The sequence below is a fragment of the Hemiscyllium ocellatum genome, chromosome 4, assembly GCF_020745735.1.
Source record: "Hemiscyllium ocellatum isolate sHemOce1 chromosome 4, sHemOce1.pat.X.cur, whole genome shotgun sequence".
Classification (NCBI taxonomy): domain Eukaryota; kingdom Metazoa; phylum Chordata; class Chondrichthyes; order Orectolobiformes; family Hemiscylliidae; genus Hemiscyllium; species Hemiscyllium ocellatum.
This window is the reverse complement of record NC_083404.1, coordinates 10,382,074-10,405,903: the sequence shown is the minus strand read 5'-3', so window position 1 is coordinate 10,405,903 and position 23,830 is coordinate 10,382,074. Positions and strand designations below refer to the sequence as shown.

Genomic DNA, 23,830 nt, shown 5'->3' with positions numbered 1-23,830 from the left:
AAATCATGAGGGGTATAGATAGGGTGGATGGCAGATGTCGTTTCCCTAGGCTGGGGATTCCAAGACTGGGGGGGGGGGGGGGGGTCATACTTTTAAGGTGAGAGGAGAAAGGCTTAAAAAATACATGAGGGGCAATGTTTTTATACAGAGAGTGGTTGGTGTATGGAATGAACTTCTAGAGGAGGTAGTGGATGCAGGTGCAGTTACAATGTTCAAAAGGCATTGAGATAAATACATGGATAAGAAATGTTTGGAGGGATATGGATCACACACAGGCAGGTGGGACTCGTTTAGTTTGGGATTATGATCAGCATGGACTGGTTGGACCGAAGGGTCTGTTTCCATACTGTTAGATTCTATGACTCTTGGAGTCTTCTCACTCACACCCTTAACCAATTGCACCCTCATCGCAGAAATCACAGTGATACAAAACTTTCCAGTAATTGAGGTACTGATACATAATTTTTTTGCCGGTTTATTGAGAGTGCTGGTTCAAAAAGGTACCAGTTATAATAAAGCCTCTTCATTACTCCACATTATTTCTCTCTAGTGCTCTGCGCGACTGTAGCAAAACATTGCACTTTTATATTCAGTATCCTTTGCAACAAACAGCAACTTTCCATTTACCTTCCTAATCATTGGCTGTACCAGAACTGTGAGACATAAGCTCTCGCAGTCTTTAATTACAGATAATTGTTGCTATATTTATTTTGATAATTTGTTTGCTGGTGGAAAATATTGATTTTGTTTTTGCTGCCAAGATACAGAGTCACACTGCTGCTGTTTTGAAACGCTGATCCTTTGTCATATGAATTTGGAAATGCATTTTACAGCAATAAGAGGAATGTTAAGTGGGCGTGATACATGTCCAGTCAAGAAAGAGCTGCACATTGCTACTAAAATTCCTGACTTGTAGCAAAAACCTCTGTCTTACTTGAGCAAGACAATGTAGATGAAGTATATGATGGACAAATGTGAACTTGTCTACTTTTTGATTTGATTTATTATTGTCATGTGTACCTTGGTAGAGTGAAAAGTTTAGTTTTGCGTGCAGATCATACCATTCAAAGATGTTTGGGTGATTGAACATACTGAGAAATATAGAGTTACAGCTGCAAAGGTCCACAAATAGCAAGATCATCATTAGATGTGAAATGTGAGAGGTCCATTCAGAAGTCTTATAACAGCAGGGAACAAGCTGTTCTTGAGCCTGTTAGTACATGTGTTTAAGCTTTTGTGTCCTCTGCCTGATGGAAGAGGTTGGAAACGATTATAATCGAGGTGGGAGGGTCTTTGATGATGTTAGCTGCCTCCTCGAGGCAGAGAGAAGTGTACTTTGGTCAGAAGAGAAGGAAGGCAGAATATTATTTAAATGAGGAGAGACTGTAGCTGAAACCCTATAGTCTTCAATCTTCACTGTTCTTCACTGCATGAGTAGATAGTGTTCAAATTCAAATTTGTAACTTCCTGGGCAAAGGGCAGGAGAGTTGGACTCATTGAACAGTTCTTTCAAACACAGACATGATCAGATTAGGCTGAATGGCTTCTTCCTGTACTGTGCCATTAAAGATCAATAATTCAATGTAGTAACCCATAGTTCAACAGATTATTTTGGAATGTTTGTGACCTTTCCCTTTGTATTTACTCTGAATTCATCATTGAGTTCTGTTTTCTCTTTCCAAATTGTTTTCTTTCTTGTTTTCCAACAAGCAGATTCTAAAATAATTGAAGTCAGCAATGCACTGAATTTATTCTAACTATTTAATGCAATTGATGATCGAATGTATTTTAAGAAAAAAATGTAAGAAGAGCAATATATGGGGAAAATACATTTGCAGGTTATAGTGTTCTCATCTGTAGAGAGGAAAGACTGATAACAACATGGATGTTGGTGTCCAACATGTAAACTGTGTTACAACTGGACTGCCTACAGCTGAACTATTTGGTTATTTTGAACGTCCCAGCACCACTGTAGCTTGTTTGTTTATCTTTTGTTTTCCACAGCTTTCAAATTGTCAGATTATAGAGTACCTTCATCGTCCCTGTGGGTAGATGAAGTTTTTGTTGTCGTTGGAATTGACTTTGGGTTGAATGGAACCCTTTTGTATCCCAGAGGAGGCACATGGCCAACCAATTCCTCCTGGAAGCTGATCTTGAAGAAGTCTAGGAGCAGTCCAGTTCCATGGAACAACTGCAAGATTTTACGCTCAGTTATTCCCAGTGTCATGTCAATTACAGCTGTACTATGTTTTAGGTGCAGCCACTATAACTTGTGAGTGTAATTATATCTGAGTACAAAGGACTAATTGCTGTCTGACTGTGATGATCAGGTGGAGAAAGGTGGTTGCACATGAATTTGGAAACCATGAGACCCCCCATGGGTCGGGGTGGCACGGTGGCACAGTGGTTAGCACTGCTGCCTCACAGCACCAGAGACCTGGGTTCAATTCCCGACTCAGGTGACTGTCTGTGTGGAGTTTGCACGTTCTCCCCGTGTCTGCGTGGGTTTCCTCCGGGTGCTCCGGTTTTCTCCCACAGTCCAAAGATGTGCGGGTCAGGTGAATTGGCCATGCTAAATTGCCCGTAGTGTTAGGTTAGGGGTAAATGTAGGGGTATGGGTGGGTTGCGCTTCGGCGGGTCGGTGTGGACTTGTTGGGCCGAAGGGCCTGTTTCCACACTGTAAGTAATCTAATCTAATCTAATCATTCTTTCAGTAAAGTTGTATCACATCGGTGCGCATTACAACAGACTTCCACTGGGGTCTGTGCTGAAGGGATTTATCCCCATGTTAGAGAAACTAGAAGGAAGGGAAACTGCTTAAAAATAAGTGGTCACCCATCCACGACTGAGGTGAGAATACTTTTGTTTCTCTCAAAAGGTTGTTGGTAAGTGGAATTCTCTCACTGGCGGCTGTATCATTAAATATTTTCATGGCAGAGGTAAATAGATTTTCTATTGACAAGAGAGTCAAAGATATAAAAGGTGCACAGGGAAGTAAATGCTGTAGTCTGATCAGCCATGATCTTGTCAAATGGCTTCCTGTATCTCCTCATTTGTATGTTTGCATGCCTGTGTCATGCTGATTTGACTGGCCGTCGCACCTCATGGACGTTAGTCTTGTCATACAACATTCCCTTTGTTTAATGTGTTGTAAGGTTACCACCTTTCATTTTCCATATTGCTGCCTCCCTTCACATTCACATTATCTTGTTTGGTTATAAGATTTGAATGTTCCAAGTAGCTTAAACTTCTATAGTTATCCTTATGGTCTCATTACCCTCTTTAAAAAATACACTTCAGCAGAAAAGCAATATCCTTCTTGTCTCTAATTTGTGTTCTTTCATGTAGCCAGACATCTAATTCACGCTGGCAGTTTCACTAATTCGTTAGTAACTACAGTCTGAATAAATATGTATAGTTTTCAGGGTGAGAAAAAGATTATTATACAGTAGTCTAATGTATATTAACATGTCACTTATTTCAACCTTGTTTGTTTTGGAAGCTTGGTCTATGAATATAAATAAATTTTGCGCACCTACTGTTGTAATTACAGACTTTGTGAATTGTGTCATTACGTCTGGTGCGTGTAAAGCACTCAATTCAGATGTACTAGTTTGTTTGCAATCATCTACATTAAAGTATAAACTGGTAATTGGTACAGAATAAATCCGTTTGGAATTCTTGATTTTAAAGACCCCATCTGGACTTCATAGGGATTTCCCCAGAGAGGTCTTCTAACTGCTGCCACATATATTGTGTCCTGATGATAGACGTAGCCCATGGCAAGGAGCTGATCAACCAAAGCAAATAGACTCCTGTCAGAAAGCCACAAAGGAAGCTTGCGTCTTACCCAGAAAAATAGGAATTGGGAAAAAACACTCTACACAGGGGAGCCGCAAACTAGTCCCAGCAGGACATCATTCTTCAAATGCTGCTGAGGTTGCTAGCTTTTATGTGAGCCTGTGCTCTCTCTTGACTTGCCCTCTGACCTATAGGCTTAAGCTTTTATCGCATTTGGAAGTGCCTATCCAGCTAATTTGTTCTACAGAGGAGTCTGAGTGTTACAGAGTGCTGTAGGACTTGTAGCCTCAGAGACAAAACCACACCATGCTTGCTAAATTACGCCGAGAGTATTGGCTTACACTTTTAAAGTGTAAGACTTGATGAAACCTTTATGCTGAAACTACTCTTGTAATTTTTGCCCATCTTACCTGATTAAATTGGCATGTCAAAGCCAGCAGGACTGGTTAGGCCACACAGCGGCTTGTATCAAACCTGGTTTACGTTTGTTACGGTGTGTAAGACCTCCCCATGAGCTGATGACCACAGGATGAAAGGGCCATGCTCATTTTGCTTCCCAAAACTGAGGTGTAATTACTTTTTCTACTGGCTGCTGTAAATTAATCTCCTGTGCTTTTTTTTTTGACAAAGCTGGTAATATTGAAGAGCTTTGAAATTATGAGACGGCTAAGGTTTCTGTTTAAATTCTTTTTGACTGGGCAGTTGCGTTGTGAACGTGTGTGTACCTTTTTTTTAATGCAGAGCTTTTTAGCTGAGTTGTGCACATAAAAAATCTTGACGCACTTCTATCCTGGAAACTTTAGCCTGTTCAGTTTTCACTAATTTTGCTGCTTAAGCAAAAAACAGAATTCTAATCTTTTTACTAAAGTTTTTTTTTCCCTCTTTTTAAACCTTGATTGGTGATGAATGCTGTTCTTAATTCTTCAAGTGCCAACTGCCCTCCGGTATTACACCCCAGCTTTTATCCTGGGTGAAGGAAAGAGAGTTTGGGACTGTTTCCAGTTCCTGAACCTGCCCCAGGGGGAGCAGAACTCAGTCGCGATTTTCATGGGCCAACACCTTAATTGGTGTGGAGATCGATTTAGCGGCCAGTTAACTAATGCGATAGTCAGAGTGGAGAAGTGCTGGTCCAATTTAAACTCCTCATGAGAGCGTAGCTAAAAGAACAGGGAGGGTGGTCAGCGAGCTTCGAACTGCATCTATATTTCATGTCTCCAGAAAGCTGCAGGCCTAGAGGCTTGAGCGAGGAGGACCCCCCATGATATTGAACAGCAGCCTCAAATTCGTCTGGAGACCACGGGGAAGAAAAAGGAGTTTTTGTTTTACTAGAGGGTGTAGGTTAGATTAGATTCCCTACAGTGTGGAAACAGGCCCTTCAGCCCAACAAGTCCACACCGACCCTCTGAAGAGTAACCCACACAGACCCATTTCCCTCTGGCTGATGCACCTAACGCTATGGGCGCTTTATCCTGGCCAATTCACCTGACCTACACATCTTTGGATTGTGGGAGGAAACCGGAGCACCCAGAGGAAACCCCACGCAGACACGGGGAGAATGTGCAAACTCCACGTAGAGAGTCGCCCGAGGCTGGAATCAAACCTGTGACCTGGGTGCTGTGAGGCAGCAGTGCTAGCCACTGTGCCACCCCAAGACCATTCCTCCAGGTCCAAGACTAAGACCATCCATTCAGGTCCATCAGGCTCAGGTCAAAATCGCAGCTGTTGTTAGTGACAGAAGTCCAGCCTGGATCCAGCGTGGGAAATGAGTGCATCGGCTCTGACAAGCTCTGTGCAAACTCCAGCCCTCCTGGCTGCTCACTGGTTATTCACCCTCCAGCAAACAATACCAGCTGAGGAATGGCAGGGCACAGGTAGCGGGTCTGCCCATGTCACTCCCTGATCTCTCGGAGTGACCGTGAGCTGTAGTGCTGCTGGAGACTGACCGTCACTGAGGGACACCGATTTGAATGAATCGAAACAGTCACCATTGGCTGTCTCTTGTCCTTGCAGAAGCCGGCACCTCATAATGCCCATGAAAGGGCACACATTGGCAGAAGGGTGCCACACTTGGAAATCCTGATGGCAATGAAGGATCAAGCAACAGAGGTAGATTTCTGAGTAGATTTTGATCCTTCCATGTGCTCCCTCTATGTTCAGGCCATCACCACCTCACAAGGCCATCCCCCTGTAAGATGTCACTGGGTGAAGAGCACATCTCAAGCATGCAGGAGCAAGTGCCGGGGCAGATGGAATTGGGGGGGGGGGGGGGGGGGGGGGTGGTGTTCCCTTGGACATACACAGCTGGGTGTAGATGCAGGCTCTCAGGGAAAGGGGACATTCTCTATACCACCCGTAGTAGATGTGCTCCCACATGTTGGAGACCCAGGAAGCAGCATGGAGTCAATGGATGGGAATGGAACAGTCTGTCCGGCTTATGTATGTCACATTGGCTCAGGACCATGGATGTTTGAGCAACTCCATAAAGAGCGGGGCCAACTTCCACAACAGTCAGACAGCAAGTTTATACCGACGTACACCACAGCATGTGGCTTGGCCAGTCAGTGGCACTGATCACAGGCCAGCAGCGATGTTTGCAGGGAATCCAGTTTGCAGTTGTCTGCTCCAGCTCATCGTCTCCTCCAGCTATGCAGAGCAATCACCAGTGGAGGGGAGGGATGCTGAGGGTGGTCACTGGCCCTCATTATCACCCTTAGGCTGTTTACTTAGAACCCCTACAGTTGTGGAAACAGGCTATTCAGCCCAACTAGTCCCTAAACCGACCTTCCAAAGTGTATCCCAGCCAGACCCATTCCCCTACCCTATCCCTGTAACCCTGCATTCCCCACAGCTAACTCAGCTAACCTGCACATCCCAGGATACAGTGGGCAATATACCACAGCCAGTCTGACCTGCACATCTTTGGACTGTGGGAGGAAACCAGAGCACCCAGAGGAAACCCACGCAGACATGGAGAGCATATGCAAACTCCACACAGACAGTCTGTCCAAGAGTGGAATCGAACCTGGGACCTGGGACCCTGGCGCTAACCTGGCGCAGCAATGCTAACCGCCGGGCCACTGTGTATGATCCCTCTGACAGTGAGAATCTCTGCTCAGCAAGGCCCAATGTCTACAGCTGCCCCAACAAAGCTGCAAGGATGATGCAAGTCTCTGGAAATATCCCCGTCGGCACTTCCACAACGAGGGGCAAAAGCAGAAGTTGCTGGAAAAACTCCGCAGGTCTGGCAGCATCTGTGGAGAGAAATCAGAGTAAGCGTTTCAGGTCTAGTGACCCTTCCTCAGAACTGCCAACTCCTGCTTCTAGATTTTGTGTCATGATAATTGTGTGACGTTGGTTGTATTGGTGCATTCCTGTGTCTGGGATTCTTGCAGTTGGAAGAGTGCCCAGTTCTACAAGGACAGTCCCTCATTCCCAAGGATCCATTCATGAACTTCGGAAGCTTGGAGTGGAGAGCTGCCAGAGGATAAAGGAAACATGGTAATTGTTAGGAAAATAACAGGACAGTCAAGTTGAGCACTGATAAAGTGTAAGCAATTCCTATTGATGAATCTTACTAAACAGTGACTCAGAACTCCTTTTTATTCCCAAAGGCCCCTGTATGAGGCCATTCCTCGAGTATTGGTGCAAGCCTGGGATCTATCATGGTCAGATTTTAGTTTTGCTATTCTAATGAATATCCTCTGAAGGTACATTGATGTACTTTACAGTAACCGACCGTAAGTGCATAATGAGGCAAGAATGGTTTAAATATAATTCTTGGCATGTTCATGATTTCAAATTGAGCATTCAACATGTGAATTTGCTTACAAAAAGCTACTAATGTTTAATGGTGATGGTATCTATGGAATCTTTATTCAGGTCCTGGTTTTATATTGAGTAATACATTTGCTATCGCCATTTAATGGACGTAATTACCTGAAGCTGCTGCTTCACCCTATTTGATGAAGAGTGGACAGTAGTACATCATAATTATTTACATCATCATCATTTATCTCTCCACCCCCGAGGCTCCCAGTCTCATTCCTGATGAAGGGCTTTTCCCCGAATCGATTCTCCTGCTCTTCGGATGCTGCCTGACCTGCTGTGCTTTTCCAGTGCCACACTAATCTTGACTCTAATCGCCAGCATCTGCAGTACCCACCCCCACCTAATGCATCATAATTGGCAGAGGCCCTTTGGTAATGCCCCTATCCATTGACCAGGAGGCCTGGGTTCAGGTCCTAGGTTTTATAATAATTAGCTCATATTATCAAGCCCAAAATCACATTCTCCTATTTATTGTTTGTATTCAGCACAATGGCTGTAATGTTCAGTTTATTAAGCTCTACTTAAGAGCAACTGATATTCCCTCACCCCTTACCCATCATTCAGATGAACTGAGCTGTAATATTTGTTGATAATTGGACCAAGCACTTGTGATCCCATGGGTAGTGAAGTGCAGTGTGTCCCATGTCCAAATGTAGCCTGACCTGGACAGTATCTAGCTTTAAGCTGGAAAGTGACAAGTCATTTTGGCACCATACAAGTACCTTCAGCATTAAGAGAGTATCTTACCACTGCCCCAGGCCATTCGATGCATTTTTATTGCGGAATTCCCCACCATCAACATCCTGGGGGTTACTGGTTACCTCATACTGAAGTGTAATTGCCATACAGTGGTATGGTGGCTCAGTGGTTGCCCCTGCTACCTCACGGTGGGGTGGGGTGGGGGGTGGGAACTTAGGCTTGATGCCAGTCTTGGGTGACTGCGTGGAGTTTGCACATTATCCCTGTGTCTGCTCAGGTTTCCACTAGGTGCTCCGTTTAGCAAGTTTTGAGAAGATTTGTAGCTCAGGTTGAGGTTCTGGATGTAAGTTAACTCACTGAGCTGGAAGGTTTGTTTTCATTCGTTTCATCACTACATGAGATAACATCATCAGTGAGCCCCCGGTGAGGCACTGGTGGCATGGCCCACTTTTTATTTATGTGTTTAGGTTTCCTTGGGTTTAAACCACAGGGTGCACGTTGGGAATGGGATGGGACAACCTGTACGGGTGCAGCTCCAACAACACTCAAGAAGCTTGGCATCATCTCGGACAAAGCAGCTCACTTGATTAGCATGTGGTCTTTTCAGCATTTGACCGTGAAATATCTGGGCAGGAAGAGTTGACTAAATGTAAGGGAACCCAGCAGTTTTCTATCTACTTAATTGAATAAAAATTATGGTAGTCCTGCTATCACAGGCAGACTTTTTTTGTTTGCTTTGTCATTTTGTATTCTGTTTGTGTTAATACCCGATACCCAAGTTGTAATGAAGAAACAATGGGTGGCAGGGTTGCTCAGTGGTACGCACTGTTGCCTCACAGCACCAGGGACCCGGGTTCAATTCCACCCTCGGGTGACTGTCTGTGTGGAGTTTGCACATTTTCCCCGTGTCTGCATGGGTTCTTCCGGGTCCTCTGGTTTCCTCCCACAGTACAAACATGTACAGGTTAGGTGGATTGGCCATGTTGACTTGCTGATGTACAGGTTAGGTGGATTGGCCATGTTGACTTGCTGATGTACAGGTTAGGTGTTGACTTGCAGATGTACAGGTTAGGTGGATTGGCCATGCTGAATTGCAGATGTACAGGTTAGGTGGATTGGCCATGCTGAATTGCAGATGTACAGGTTAGGTGGATTGGCCATGTTGAATTGCAGTTGTGGGTGAACTATGGTAAACATGGTGCTACTGGGATAGGGTTCAGAGGATGATTGCAGACTCGGTGACTGAATGCCCTGTATCTGCATTGGAGGAATTCTATGATTCCAAATTGAGAGAGGAACTCAGCAATATCTGTGAGATTAAAACAAAGTTAACGTTTAAAATCTAGTGACTCTTTACTAGAGCTGGGAAAAAGTGATATTTATGCTGAAGCCAAAGCTGGGGACAGACCCTGATGAAAAGCCACCAGATGCTTCCCATGTATGCTGCCAGACCTGCTGTGTTTCTCCTGCAATTTCTGTTTTTTCTTTCAGATCTCCAGTTCTTCTGTAATGGAGAAAGTCTGCCCCAAGATACTAAGCGATCTCCTTGTAGAAGCAGTGACTAAACTGTTTTGTTGGTTTTAAAGAACCTTACGATAATATTGTTACTGGGCTAGGACACAGATAAATGTTCCAGAGACACAAGTTCAAATACTACCTTTGCAGTTCCAAGAATTTAAATTCAGTCACTTAATAAATCTGGAATAAAATAATAATCTCATTAAAAGCGATCATAAAACCATGGGGTTATTGTGAAAAAGGCGCATAATAATAATCTCATTAATAGTGAATCATAAAATCAATGGGTTATTGTGCAAAAGGAGCATAATCGGGCTCATGAGTGTTCTTCATGGGGAAGAAAATTGTCACCTTTATCTCGTCCAGACTTTATGAGACTCCACTTCCACAGCGGTGGTTTTAGTTCTTAGCTGCTCTCTGAAATGGCCGACTCAGTCGTCCCAAGCCACTACAGCACCACTGAGGAAAACACAAGACAATGCTGGAGAAACTCAGGAGGTTGTGGGGTCATAGAGATGTACAGCATGGAAACAGACCCTTCGGTCCAACTCGCCCATGCCAACCAGATATCCCAACAGAGTCTATTCCCATTTGCCAGCACTTGGCTCATGTCCTTCAAAGCCCTTCCTATTCATATACCCATCTGGCACCATCTTTGGAGAGTAACAATGCTAACGTTTCAAGTTTGGTATGACTTCTTCAGAGCTGAAGGGTGCTAGAATGGTGCGAAGTCCCAGTGCAAAGTAGAGAGAGAAGAAAAGAGATTTATAAAAAGGTGTAAATTAAAATGTGAAAGGGGGAGAATTAGTCCTTGCTATGATGTGCAAAGGAATCAGGATACAAACACGACAAAGAGAAGAGAATGTAAGAAAAAATGGAGGGCAGACACAGAGCAGTCAGTTTCTGAAATGATTGAGTTGGATTTTGAAACCATGGGACTATAGAGTGTCTACTTGGAAAATGAGATGTTGCTTCTCGAGCTTGCATTGTGTTTTGTTGGAACATTGCAGCAGGTCAGAATTGTTAGCATGAGAGTAAGGTGGGCTATTGAAAAGGTGAGTAACTGAGAGGTCAGGGTCATTGCTGTGGGCAGTTTAGAGGCAGTCTGCATTTGGTCTGGCTGCTGTTAAAGAAAACCCCGGTGTGAGCAGTAAACTAGACTGAAAGTGAAATGCTGCTGCACCTGGAAAGTTTGTTTGAGTCCTTGGGCAGTGAGGTGATTGGGCAAGTGTTGCACCTTATCTGGGAAGGTACCACAGGAGCATGAGAAAGTGTGAGGAGTGAGTGAGAAGTGGACCAGGGTGTCAGGGAAGGAACAGTCCCTGTGGAATACTGAGAGGGGAAGCGAGGATGTGTTTACTGGTGGAATCCTACTAGATGTGGTGGAAATGGCCGAGAATTGTCCTTTGCATGTTGGGACTGGTGGGTTGGAATGTAAGGATAAGGAATCCCTATCTTTGTTCTGGAAAGGAGAAGAAGGGGTGAGGGTAGAAGTGCAGGAGATGGGTTGAATATGGCTGAAGGCCCTGACAACCACAGAATCCTTGGTTGAGGAAAGTGCTGGTCATTTCGGAGGCAGCCTGGTGGAAGGTGGCATTGTCTGAACAGATGCTTCAGTGTGGAATGCAATAGCGTCCTTACAGGAATCAAAAGTATTTTTAAAATACCCTATTCTCCAATGTCTTTCAGTTCTGAAGAAGAGACATACCAGATTTGAAACATTAACTGGGTTTCTCTCTCTGTGGATGCTGCCAGACCAGCTGAGCTTCTTCAGCATGGTTTCAGATTTCCAGCATCTGCAATATTTTGCCTGTATTATAGCACCACTGAAACTGGTCTTCTATCACGTGTGAGGGGAGAACTGCTTTCATTTAAATATTGATGATACTTCCTGCCTCTTGCAAAATAAATAATGCGGTCTGGTAAAAAGGAGTAATTATTGAAAAACTAGTTATGGATTCTTTTTGTCATTTTAGGTTTCTGTCCAGGGAGGAATGAGTTGTATGTGTACACTTTATATAGTTGTGTACTTGTATTTAAGATAGCCCCTGTGCTATATGTACAGAGATATACGCTGTGACGCTTAATTGATTCATCATGGAGGCATGTGTAGAGTAAAGCTTAGGGAACGTTTAGCCTTCAGCCACTCGGGGTTCAGGGGAAGTCAATATACCCCACCTCCCCAAGGGGCATTGTGAAGCTCTAAACTAAATGCAATATCTTGAGGTTATGGAATTATCTGACTCCAAAATGAGTTTAGAATCTTCAGAAAAAAATCCTTGTTTCCAATTTAAAAAGAAATCTTATCATATAATCACTTTTATTTTTTTCAATTTTGAATGTTTCTTCTCAAGGCAGTACCATATCAGGTGACATCATTGAGGCTGTGTTACTGGGCTGGTCATCTGGAAATCAAGTTCCAATCCTACCTAGGCAGCTTGATGTAAACAGCTGATATCAGTAAAGGAGCCCTTGAAACTACCAAATTGTTTTCAAACCCCATGGGGTTTGTTAGTGTCCTTTTGAAAGGACAACTGCTATCCATAACTGATCGACTCTAAATAGGACTCCAGACTAGCAGCAGTGAATTTGACTCTGAGTTATCCTCTGAAATGATTTAACACAAACCATGTCAGAATTGCTGACTTTGTGAGTGATGCTTGCATCCTGTGACTGAGTGACGTTAAAACAAAATCCTCGCTCAGAAATTACTGGGTGTGAGAATCCAGAATTGGTAACTGGGAAATAACTTAGCCAGTCGTTATGCAATGTGGCATTTTATGTTGTGACCTCTGGTACATCTTGTTAATTTATTTACCTGAGATGCAAGAACGAGATTCTCTGGAAGAAAATAAAAGTCTGACAAAAGTTTTCTTTTTCAGGGGGATGTTTTACATCAGCATCAGGAATTTACACAGGAAGCAATTCTCAGACAAACTCCACAGGCTTCAACAATTCACATCAGGTGTCGCACTTTTATACTTTACATGATATTGTTGTGCAAACATTATTGCATTAAGGCAATGCTAAACTATATCGATGTAGCTACGAAATAAATCCAGCAATGTTACCAGTATTGTAGATCAAACAGTGCTACTTTATTAATTCCTCATTGTTTTATGGGAAAATTTTAAATTGAATATTCAAACCAAATTGGTCAGGAATGGAAATGTGTAATAGGATTTATTTTATTTGTTGCAAATGGAACTATAATAAAGCAAAAGGAACTACAGGCACTCTGAAAAGTAGCCTATTGACCTGCCAGCAAACATCTTGCCGGGTCCTGTGGGTGGACCATTTCCAGTGTGCCATTTTAAATCCCATCATGAACAAAGGACCCCAGACTATTATTCTACAAAAGACTTAAAATCAGAGAATGTACTCTCTGGTTAATTCCGCAGGCAATAGTGGAGAAAAGGCCCAGAAATAGTAAGTTTACATTTCATTTGGTGAAGTCAGGAGCAGCACAAAAGCAAACCCTTATGCACTTGCAGTACTCAGTTCATAATTCTCTCCAACTCCCATCACATGCACATGACGATATAGATATCTTCAATACTCTACATATTTCTTCCATTCTTCTGATTTATATTATTTTAAACTTCTGACCTCAGCTTCAGTCCACAAGCATGACTCTCACCTTCCAGTCCAATATACTATCCTGCTGTTATGATCATATGATACATTCCTGTCTTAGTTCCGCTGCAGTGTTTCAGTGAAACACTTTGTTTTCAGTTCAGGCATTGTAAAAGTAGATAAAGTCACCATAGTCCTACCAGACAAAGGAGCAGTGCTCCGAAAGCTAGTACTTCCAAAATAAACCTGTTGGACTATAACCTGGTGTGTGATTTTTAACTTTGTCCACCCCAGTCCAATACCAGCACCTCCTCGTCATTAGAGAGAGAGAGAGATAACTGGTGGTGGTTTAATCTAAGGGTGAGCTGAAAATGTGTTGCTGGAAAAGTGCAGCAGGTCAGGCAGCATCCAAGGAACAGGAAATTCGACGTTTCGGGCATAAGCCCTTCTTCAGGAAGGCTTATGCCCGAAATGTCGATTCTCCTGCTCCTTGGATGCTGCCTGACCTGCTGCACTTTTCTAGCAACACATTTTCAGCTCTGATCTCCAGCATCTGCAGACCTCACTTTCTCCTCTAATCTAAGGGTGACTATGACTCGGGTGTGATTTGGTTTATTATTGTCACATGCACTGAGAAACAGTGAAATGTATAGTTTTATGTGCTAATCAGACAAATCATACCTTACGTAATTACATTGGGGTAATAGAACAGAGTGCAGAATACAGCGACAGACAGTGCAGAGAAAGATCAACTCTAATATATGTGGGGAGAAGGAAGCTGGATTGCAGTCTGGTCACCAACAGTGAGGATTCCATTCCTGATCTGACTGAGATTACCATGCAGGACTGTCCTGCTTAACCTTTCCCCTTGGCTGAGGCATGGTGACCCTCAGTTAAACCACCACCAGTCACCTCACACTCTCACTCTCTCTCTATTGAGGGGGTAACCCAATGGTCTGGGGAGATTATGGCAACTGTAGGCCCGGAACAGCCTTCTCAAGTCAACATCGAGTTTGAGAACTTCAGATAAGGAACTCTGTCCTCTGCTTTGATTATTCCACACTCTGTTTCCCCACCTCCCCACACCCCCCAACCCCAAACACAGAGTGTCTGCATCTTGTTTTCATGATTTCGCTCTCAGTTAGAGCTCATCTTTATTTGTCATTAGCTCCTATTCTGGATCTATGTGGTGTCTTCACTTTCACCATAAGCATTCCATTTGTCTTTTGTTCTGTGGGACCTCTCATCTCCCAGAACCTTTCATTGATCTGCTCTTGTATTCCACTTGCATTCCCCTCCCTGCCTTCCACCTTTAACAGCCTGAAACCCATCAATTTTGCACCTCTGTTCAATTCCGAAGAAAAAGTTGGACGCGAAATGTTAACTCTGTCTGTCTGTCTGTCTGTCTCTCTCTCTCTCTCCACAGATGCTGCCAAACTTGCTGAGTTTCTCCAGCATTTTCTGTTTTTATTTCAGATCTCCAGTATCCACGGTAATTTGCTTTCATTTCACATATCTGATTTCAGTCAATTGTATTGGCCCTCTCTCTCTCGAGCCCAGTGTTCTAGCTCATAACTCTTCCGGCTTGATCTTGCATTCTCAAGCCAGCAACACATTCCAAATGTGTGACTTTCTTTGTAGCTTCCTTTTCAGATGGGGACTATCAGTTTATGTTATGCAGCAAACATTCAATTACCTTCTGAACATTGACAGTCTGGTGTATGGTATCGATAGAGAGGTCTTCCTTGAAATCTGGATGGGAGGAATTGATGCACATTGATACATTATTTTCTGTGCAGAAAAATAGGACCAAGAGGAACAATTAGATTAGATTAGATTAGATTTACAGTGTGGAAACAGGCCCTTCGGCCCAACAAGTCCACACCGACCCGCCGAAGCGCAACCCACCCATACCCCTACATTTACCCCTTACCTAACACTACGGGCAATTTAGCTTGGCCAATTCACCTAACCCGCACATCTTTGGACTGTGGGAGGAAACCGGAGCACCCGGAGGAAACCCACGCAGACACGGGGAGAACGTGCAAACTCCACACAGTCAGTCGCCTGAGTCGGGAATTGAACCCGGGTCTACAGGCGCTGTGAGGCAGCAGTGCTAACCACTGTGCCACCGTGCCGCCCATAACCAATGTTGCCTCATTCGCCAGTAAAGCCTGAAATATTTTTAAACCCCCCCCCCACCATGGATACTGGGTGACTGCATTAAATATGTATTAGATTCTTTGCATAATTTAGTCAACGTCTAATTAAAAACACTCCTCCAGAGGCTGCATAACCTTGTTTTCAACTCCCTCCATGAGCTCTCTCTCCTCCCAATCCCTGCACTTCCCTCTAGTCTCTCAAGTCTCTCAAGATATCCTTCCATCTAGCCTTCAGCATATCACCATTTTAATTTGTCCACAGCTTAGCAGCTGTTCTTTCACTTGCTTGATCCTAACATCTATCCTAAAACCTCACTGCCTGTCGACTTTTCGGTCCTCCTTAAATCGTAACACTTTGACTAAACTTCTTGTCATCTGACCTTATGCCTTTTCTGTACTTCAGCTCTTTTGAAAACACTCCAGTTAGACCGTTGCTGTGTTCGAGGCACTGTATGTGAACTGTTCATTTCCAGTCTCGGATGCGAAGAATAACTATTCTCTTTAGAATGTGAAAGGAGAAACATGGAATGAAATATTTGCATAAAAGTCAAATTACAGAAGTTCACGAAACCGTAGATCATGTGGCTGCCAAAACACAAAGTAACAGTTTTGAACAAGCTGTTCAGTTGCTCAAAATATGCATTGGCTCCCAAGGCAAAATTCACGCCAAAAGCTTACTTGCAGCGAACATATGATTGGAAAGTTCCAACACATAGTTAAAACGAAAACATAGTACATAATCAAATGCAGGTGCAGACAGTAATTAAATACTGCCAAACAGTGATCCCAAACGGAGCTCTTAGAATGAGGGATGGCCATAAGACAGTGCAACTTTAGGCATCATAGCTCACTGAGACTTTGCCTTTCTGATTCTAATGATACAGTAATAGTTTAAGCAAAAGTATATGTTTAATGACTGCTATTCAATTCCTGTATTTGACAATCAGCAGAAAACTAAGAGAATACTTCATGGATCCATATGGACTTCAGTAAGGCATTCGTCAAGGTTACCCATGAGAGACTGGTTAGATCTCATGGAATACAGGGTGAACTAGCCATTGGCTCAAAGGTAGAATACAGAGGATGATGGTGGAGGGTTGTTTTTCAGACTGGAGGCCTGTGACCAGTGGAGTGCCACAAGAATTGGTGCTGAGTCCACTACTTTTCATCATTTGGGCACATTAGAAATTTGGAGCTTATACAAGGAAAAGCTCCGCTGTGTACTAGATAAGTATGTACCTGTCAGGCAGGGAGGAAGCTGTGGAGCACGGAAGCTGTGGTTTATGAAGGAAGTGAAATCTCTGGTTAAGAGGAAGAAGAAGACTTATGTTAGGATGAGGTGTGAAAGCTCAGGTAGGGTGCTTGAGGGTGAGAAGGAAAGACCTAAAGAGAGAGCTCAGAAGAGCCAGGAGGAGACATGAGAAGTTGTTGGCAGATAGGATCAGGGTAAACCTGAAGGCTTTCTATAGGTATTTAAGGACAAAAAGAATGATTGGCCCTAATCAAGGATAGTAGTGGGAAGTCATATGTGGAGTCAGAGGAGATAGGGGAAGCACTAAAAGAATATTTTTCGACAGTATTCACTCTATAAAACGACAATGTTGTCGAGGAGAATACTGAGATACAGGCTACTAGACTCGGTGTGATTGAGTTCACAAGGAAGAGTATTAGAAATCCTGCAGTGTGTGAAAATAGATAAGTCCCCTGGGCCAGATGGGATTTATCCTAGGATCCTCTGGGAAGCCAGGGAGGAGATTGCCAAGCCTTTGGCATTGATCTTTAAATCGTCATTGTCTACAGGAATAGTGCCAGAAGACTGGAGGATAGCAAATGTGGTTCCCCTGTTCAAGAAGGGGAGGAGAGACAACCCTGGTAATTATGGACCAGTGAGCCTTACTTCAGTTGTTGGTAAAGTATTGGAAAAGGTTATAAGAGATAGGGTTTATAATCATCTAGAAAAGAATAATTTGATTAGGAATAGTCAGCACGGTTTTGTGAAGGGTAGGTTGTGTCTCACAAACCTTATTGAGTTCTTTGAGAAGGTGACCAAACAGGTAGATGAGAGTAAACTAGTTGATGTGGTGTATATGGATTTCAGCAAGGCATTTGATAAGGTTCCCCACAGTAGGCTATTCTACTAAATGCGGAGGAATGGGATTAGACCATAAGACATAGGAGTGGAAGTAAGGCCATTCGGCCCATCGAGTCCACTCCAATCGTGGCTGATGGGCATTTCAACTCCACATTGTGGATTGTTGGGAGATATAGCAGTTTGAATCAGTAATTGGCTTGCTGAAAGAAGACAGAGGTGGTGATTGATGGGAAATGTTCATCCTGGAGTCTAGTTACTAGTGGTGTACCGCAAGGGTTGGTGTTGGGTCCACTGCTGTTCGTCATTTTTATAAACAACCTGGATGAGGGCGTAGAAAGGTGGGTTAGTAAATTTGCAGATGGCACTAAGGTCGGAGGAGTTGTGGATAGTGACAAAGGATGTTGTAGGTTACAGAGATATGTATATAAGCTGCAGATATGGGCTGAGAGTTGGCAAATGGAGTCTAATGCGGACAAGTGTGAGGTGATTAACTTTGGTCGGAGTAACTGGAATGCAAAGTACTGGGCTAATGGTAAGATTCTTGGTAGTGTAGATGAATAGAGAGATCTCGGTGTCCATGTACACAGATCCTTGAAAGTTGCCACCCAGGTTGACAGAGTTGTTAAGAAGGCATACAGTGTTTTAGCTTTTGTTAATAGAGGGATCGAGTTCCGGAACCATGAGGTTATGCTACAGCTGTACAAATCTCTGGTGCGGCCGCACTTGCAGTATTGTGTACAGTTCTGGTCACCGCATTATAAGGAGGACGTGGAAGCTTTGGAAAGGGTGCAGAGGAGATTTACTAGGATGTTGCCTGGTATAGAGGGAAGGTTTTTTAGATTACTTACAGTGTGGAAACAGGCCCTTCGGCCCAACAAGTCCACACCAACCCGCTGAAGTGTAACCCACTCAGACCCATTCCCCTACATTTACTCCTTCACCTAACACTACGGGCAATTTAGCATGGCCAATTCACCTGACCCGTACATTTTTTGGATTGTTGGAGGAAACCGGAGCACCTGGAGGAAACCCACGCAGACACAGGGAGAATGTGCAAACTCCACACAGTCAGTTGCCTGAGTCACTTGTCTTACGAGGAAAGGCTCAGGGACTTGAGGCTGTTTTCGTTGGAGAGAAGAAGGTTGAGAGGTGACTTAATAGAGACATGTAAGATAATCAGAGGGTTAGATAGGGTGGACAGGGAGAGCCTTTTTCCAAGTATGGTGACAGCGAGCATGAGGGGGCATAGCTTTAAATTGAGGGGTGATCGATATTGGACAGATGTCAGAGGTAGTTTCTTTACTCAGAGTAGTAAGGGTATGGAGTGCTTTGCCTGCAACGGTAGTAGATTCGTCAACTTTAAGTACATTTAAGTCGTCATTGGACAAGCATATGGACGTACATGGAATAGTGTAGGTTAGATGGGCTTCAGATTGATATGACAGGTCGGCGCAACATTGAGGACCGAAGGGCCTGTACTGCGTTGTAATGTTCTATGTTCTATATATAAATGATTTGGATGCAAGCATAAGAGGTTTAGTTAGTAAGTTTGCAGATGACACCAAAATTGGAGGTGTAGTTGACAGCGAAGAAGGTTACCTTCGATTACAACAGGATCTTGACGAGATGGGCCAATGGTCTGAAAAGTGGCAGATGGAGTTTAATTTAGGTAAAGGCGAGGTGCTGCATTTTGGGAAAGCAAATCTTAACAGGACTGATACACTTAATGGTAAGGTCCTAGGGAGTGTTGCTGAACAAAGAGACCTTGGAGTGCAAGTTCATAGCTCCTTGAAAGTGGAGTTGCAGGTAGATAGGATAGTGAAGAAGGCATTTGGTGTGATTTCCTTTATTGGTCAGAGCATTGAGTACAGGAGTTGGGAGGTCATGTTGCCGCTGTACAGGACATTGGTTAGGCCACTGTTGGAATATTGCATGCAACTCTGGTCGTAGAGTCATAGAGATGTACGGCACGGAAATAGACCCTTTGGTCCAACCCATCCATGCCTAGCAGTTATCCCAACTTTCTTCCTATTGGAAAGATGTTGTAAGGATTTCAGATATAGGGCGAGGCTGAATAGGCAGGGGTTGTTTTCCCTGGAGCGTCAGAGCTGAAGGGTGACCTGATAGAGGTTTACAAAATTGAGGGGCATGGATGGGGTGAATAGCCAAAGTCTTTTCCCTGGGGTTGGGAAGTCCGGAACTAGAGAGTATAGGTTTAGGGTGAGAGGGGAAAGATAAAGAAGAGACCCAAAGTGCAACTCTTTCACACAGAGGGTGGTACATGTATGGAAGTGGTGGAGGCTGGTACAATTGCAACATTTAAAAGGCATTTGGGTGGGTATATGAATAGGAAGGGTTTGAATGGATATGTGCCAGGTGCTGGCAGGTGGGACTAGATTGGGTTGGGATATCTGGTCGGCATGGACGAGTTGGACTGAGGGGTCTGTTTCCGTGCTGTACATCTCTATAACTCTATGACTTTGCTTTTGGACACAGAGTGCTTTTCCATTATCTCACAGTGGTCCGGAGAGTTAGTGTAACACCTCCTTGCCAGTGATATTACCTGCAAATGCGACCTTGTTAGGGACAGTTTAACAACACTACAAAGCTATCTATCTATACAAGGTATTTTGTAAATGACATTAGTTTTGCTTGTTGTCTGTATAGGATCTTTCAAGTTCATTAGCTGCTGTTTTCGTGTGTTGGTGGGTTTGTGGGCTACCATGATGCCAAGCGGTCTGAGTAGTTTGGCAATCAGCTCCTTGCAAAAACTGTAACATACTACATTGGACAAACAAGCAGAAAGTTAGCCACTAGGATACATAAACATCCACTAGCCGCAAAAAGACATGACCCACTCTCGCTAATATCCTCAAAAAGATGAGGAAGAACACCACTTCGACTGGGACAACATATCCATCCTAGGACAAGCTAAACAAAGACATGCATGAGAATTCCTAAAGACGTGGCATTCCAACTGGAACTCTGTCAACAAACACATCAAGTTGAATCCCATTTACCAACCTCTGAGAAAAAAAGAATAGGAAATAGCATCACCACAGGAAACGGCACCACCACAGGAAATGACATCATCCACCCAAGGAAACCTAAACAGATAACTAGAAAGCAGGTCACTAACACCAGTGCTTCACCAGAGGCTCACTGATGATGTCACTTAGTATGGTGACAAAACGTCTGAAAATGAACCTTTCAGCTCAGCGAGCAAACTTACATCCAGAACCTCAACCCGAGCTACAAATCTTCTCAAAACTCAATGACATTATTGTATCCGTCAACCACTATCTTTTCTTGACAGCCACAACCTTTCCTCAAGTAGAAGCAAATAGCTTCCAACTCTTAACATGTCACCAGTATCACAGCCCTGTGCAAGACTCAGCACCATTGGTCATAAACATAATCGTATTTAGCAAGACCAGTCTAACAGTCCAGCTATCCATTATTAAATATGGATTAAATTATCTGAGGTTTTGCCATTCCTGCTTTGCAACCGTCCGTCTTCCTATTACTTTATAGAGTCGTAAAGGTTTCCAGCATGGATACAGGCCCTTCAGCCCAAAATGTCCATGCTGTCCAGTTTTCACAATTAATCTAGTCCCATTTAAATTTCCCATGGAGAACATTTGGCTTACTGTGTACAATTCTAGTTGCCCTCTTATAAGAAGGATGTTATTAAACTAGAAAGGGTATGGAAAAGATTTATAAGGATGTTACCTTGTCTGGAAGGTTTGAGTTATTTGGATAGGCTGGGGCTTTTTTTTTTGCCTGGAGCTTAGGAGGCTGAGGGGTGACCCTACAGAGGTTTAAAGTATTAATAATTTTGTTCTTGGGTGCACATACGCAAAGATATGGATTTATAAAACTGAGGGGCAGAGAAAAGGTGAATAGCCGAGGTATTTTGCCCAGGATGGGGAGTCCAAACCTAAAGGACATTGGTTTAATGTGAGAGGGGAAAGATTTTAAAAGGGATCTGAGGGGCAACCTGTTCATGTAGAGGGTGCTGCATGTACGGAATGAACTGCTTGAGGAAGTGGTAGAGGTGGATACAGTTACAACATTTAATAGATATTTGGACAAGTACATGGATAGGAAAGGTTTAGAAGGATAGGGCCAAATGCAGGCAAATGGGACTAGTTCAAGTAAGGAAATCTAGTCAGCATGGACGGGTTGGCCTGAAGGGCCAGATTCAATGCTGGATGACTATAACAGAAACAACTCCTAACTCCTCCACTCCGTTACAAGCTTTTAAAGTTTTTTTTTTGTAATGTCATAATTTTAAAGTGAAAGGCAAGAGGTTTAAAGGGTGTTTGAGAAGAAACATTTTTTCACCCAGACAGTCGTGGGAATGTGCAGTACACTGCCTAGGAGGGTGGTTGATAGCTGAAACCTCAGAACCTTTAGAAGGAACATGGACATTGTCTGCATTGCTTTTGGATGACTTTAGCAAAGAAACTGACACATACAATGGAGCAAATTCCCAGCTTCAGTGCTGCACCATTCATCTTTGCAGCAGTGCCCTCTCGTAGTTCTGCTCACACCCGATAGTACATGCGCTCCATGTCCATTCCAGTGATTTCTTGGTGTTTGCCAAATGACCAACCCTGTTCATGTTGCTGTAATATCTGGTCTGCTGCAATATGGCGACTCTGTGGGTCAGCATTGGCAGACCCATCTATCCACTCTCACTCCGTAGACCCAGGGCCACATTTGTAGTTGCTGTTGAGGTCAGGAATCGGTCCAAGAATGCTCTAAACATGTATTCCCGGATTCCAGTGCTGGATCCCAAAAATCTCTGGGGTGAATCATGATCTTCAATAGAAGGTGGGAGGCATAGAGTGGAGAATGTACTCACCTGCATTTAGTTGCATGAGGAGCTTGTAATGGACTGGGGAGGGTGTGGACAGTTTGGTGAACCTTGTGTGTGGTCGTGCACTGCTATCAGCTCGATTGCATGAAGAATTGCAAATTTGCTTTTGAGATGATAAGACAGTTCAGTTCATTGGGGTTCTTGCACTGGATCCAGCACCACACTTTTATTTGCTGCATCCCCATTTCCCTTTGTCTTCATCATCTCTGACTCTTGACAGAGTTACCTTCTCTCTTTGGTAAAGCATCAGCAGCCTCCATTCTGGTTGCTGTTTGTCTTTGTTGCTGGTGTTTGACAGGCAGTCCCTGCCTCCTGGACACACACAGTGCCATTAATTGGGTGCCAAACATCTGCCCAGTTGCATTTACAAGACACCCTTTCAGTGGAGTGTCGGCGTCTGGGCATTATCCCACTTTGAAAATCGAACCTTCAAGTAGAAAGCCTGGGCTGATTTTCCAGTTCACGGCAGAGGCACCTGGAGATCTCACCTTTTGGTTGAGATGTTAACTTTGTGGCCTTTGAGGATACTGGGACAATATTGAATCCTTGATCAAGTTGATTTTCTGGCATTGGCAATTGCTGTTTGTGACATATTGCTATATTTGAATTAACTGTCATGTTTCCTACCTTCAAACAGTCAGTACACCTCAAAAGTACTTAATTGGCTATAACAGATCCTTAGATGTCCTCAGGTTAGCAAACGATCCTATCAAAATCAAAGTTCTTTCTGTCTTCCTTGCAATGCTGTTCAGTAGCACAGATCAGCTTTTATTTATCTGGCACTTACTCAGGTACAACGCATCATCTTCTCTATTGACCTCATATATTCCACGAGTATTCCAACTGTCCCTGCTATATTAATTGCTGAATAAGCCAAACTTTAAACAAATGTAATGTCAACAAAACTGATGTTATCCTCCCACAGACACCAGTGCTGCTCCAGGTTCAAATCCAGTTCATTCTTCTCAGGCTTAAAACCGGGGAGCATTGGATCAATTAGCATTTATTAACCTTTACTCTAGATCCAGTCAGCCACTTCGGCCATTTTCTGACAACTTTGTAACGTTGCCTACTTCCTAATCTACCATTTGTTACCATCAGTTTCTCAACACTGTCATTTCTAGCTTTCCTACCTTTACTACTCATCGTTACAAAAAGCCATGATTTGGAGGAGCTGGTGTTGGACTGGGGTGTCCAAAGTTAAAAAAAATTACACAACACCAGGTTATAGTCCAACAGGTTTATTTGGAAGCACTAGCTTTCGGAGCA

General features: G+C 43.6%; 1 protein-coding gene across 9 annotated transcripts in view; it reads left to right on the top strand.

The window, feature by feature from the left end:
• The window catches only part of eya1 (EYA transcriptional coactivator and phosphatase 1), a 224,641-nt gene that overhangs the window by 79,056 nt on the left and 121,755 nt on the right, over positions 1 to 23,830 (top strand). For all 9 annotated transcript variants that reach the window (XM_060822745.1, XM_060822744.1, XM_060822751.1 and 6 more), the window contains one exon: positions 12,729 to 12,811. In XM_060822745.1, coding sequence (XP_060678728.1) covers positions 12,729 to 12,811 — 83 coding nt within the window. The remainder of the gene's footprint in view (positions 1 to 12,728; positions 12,812 to 23,830) is intronic.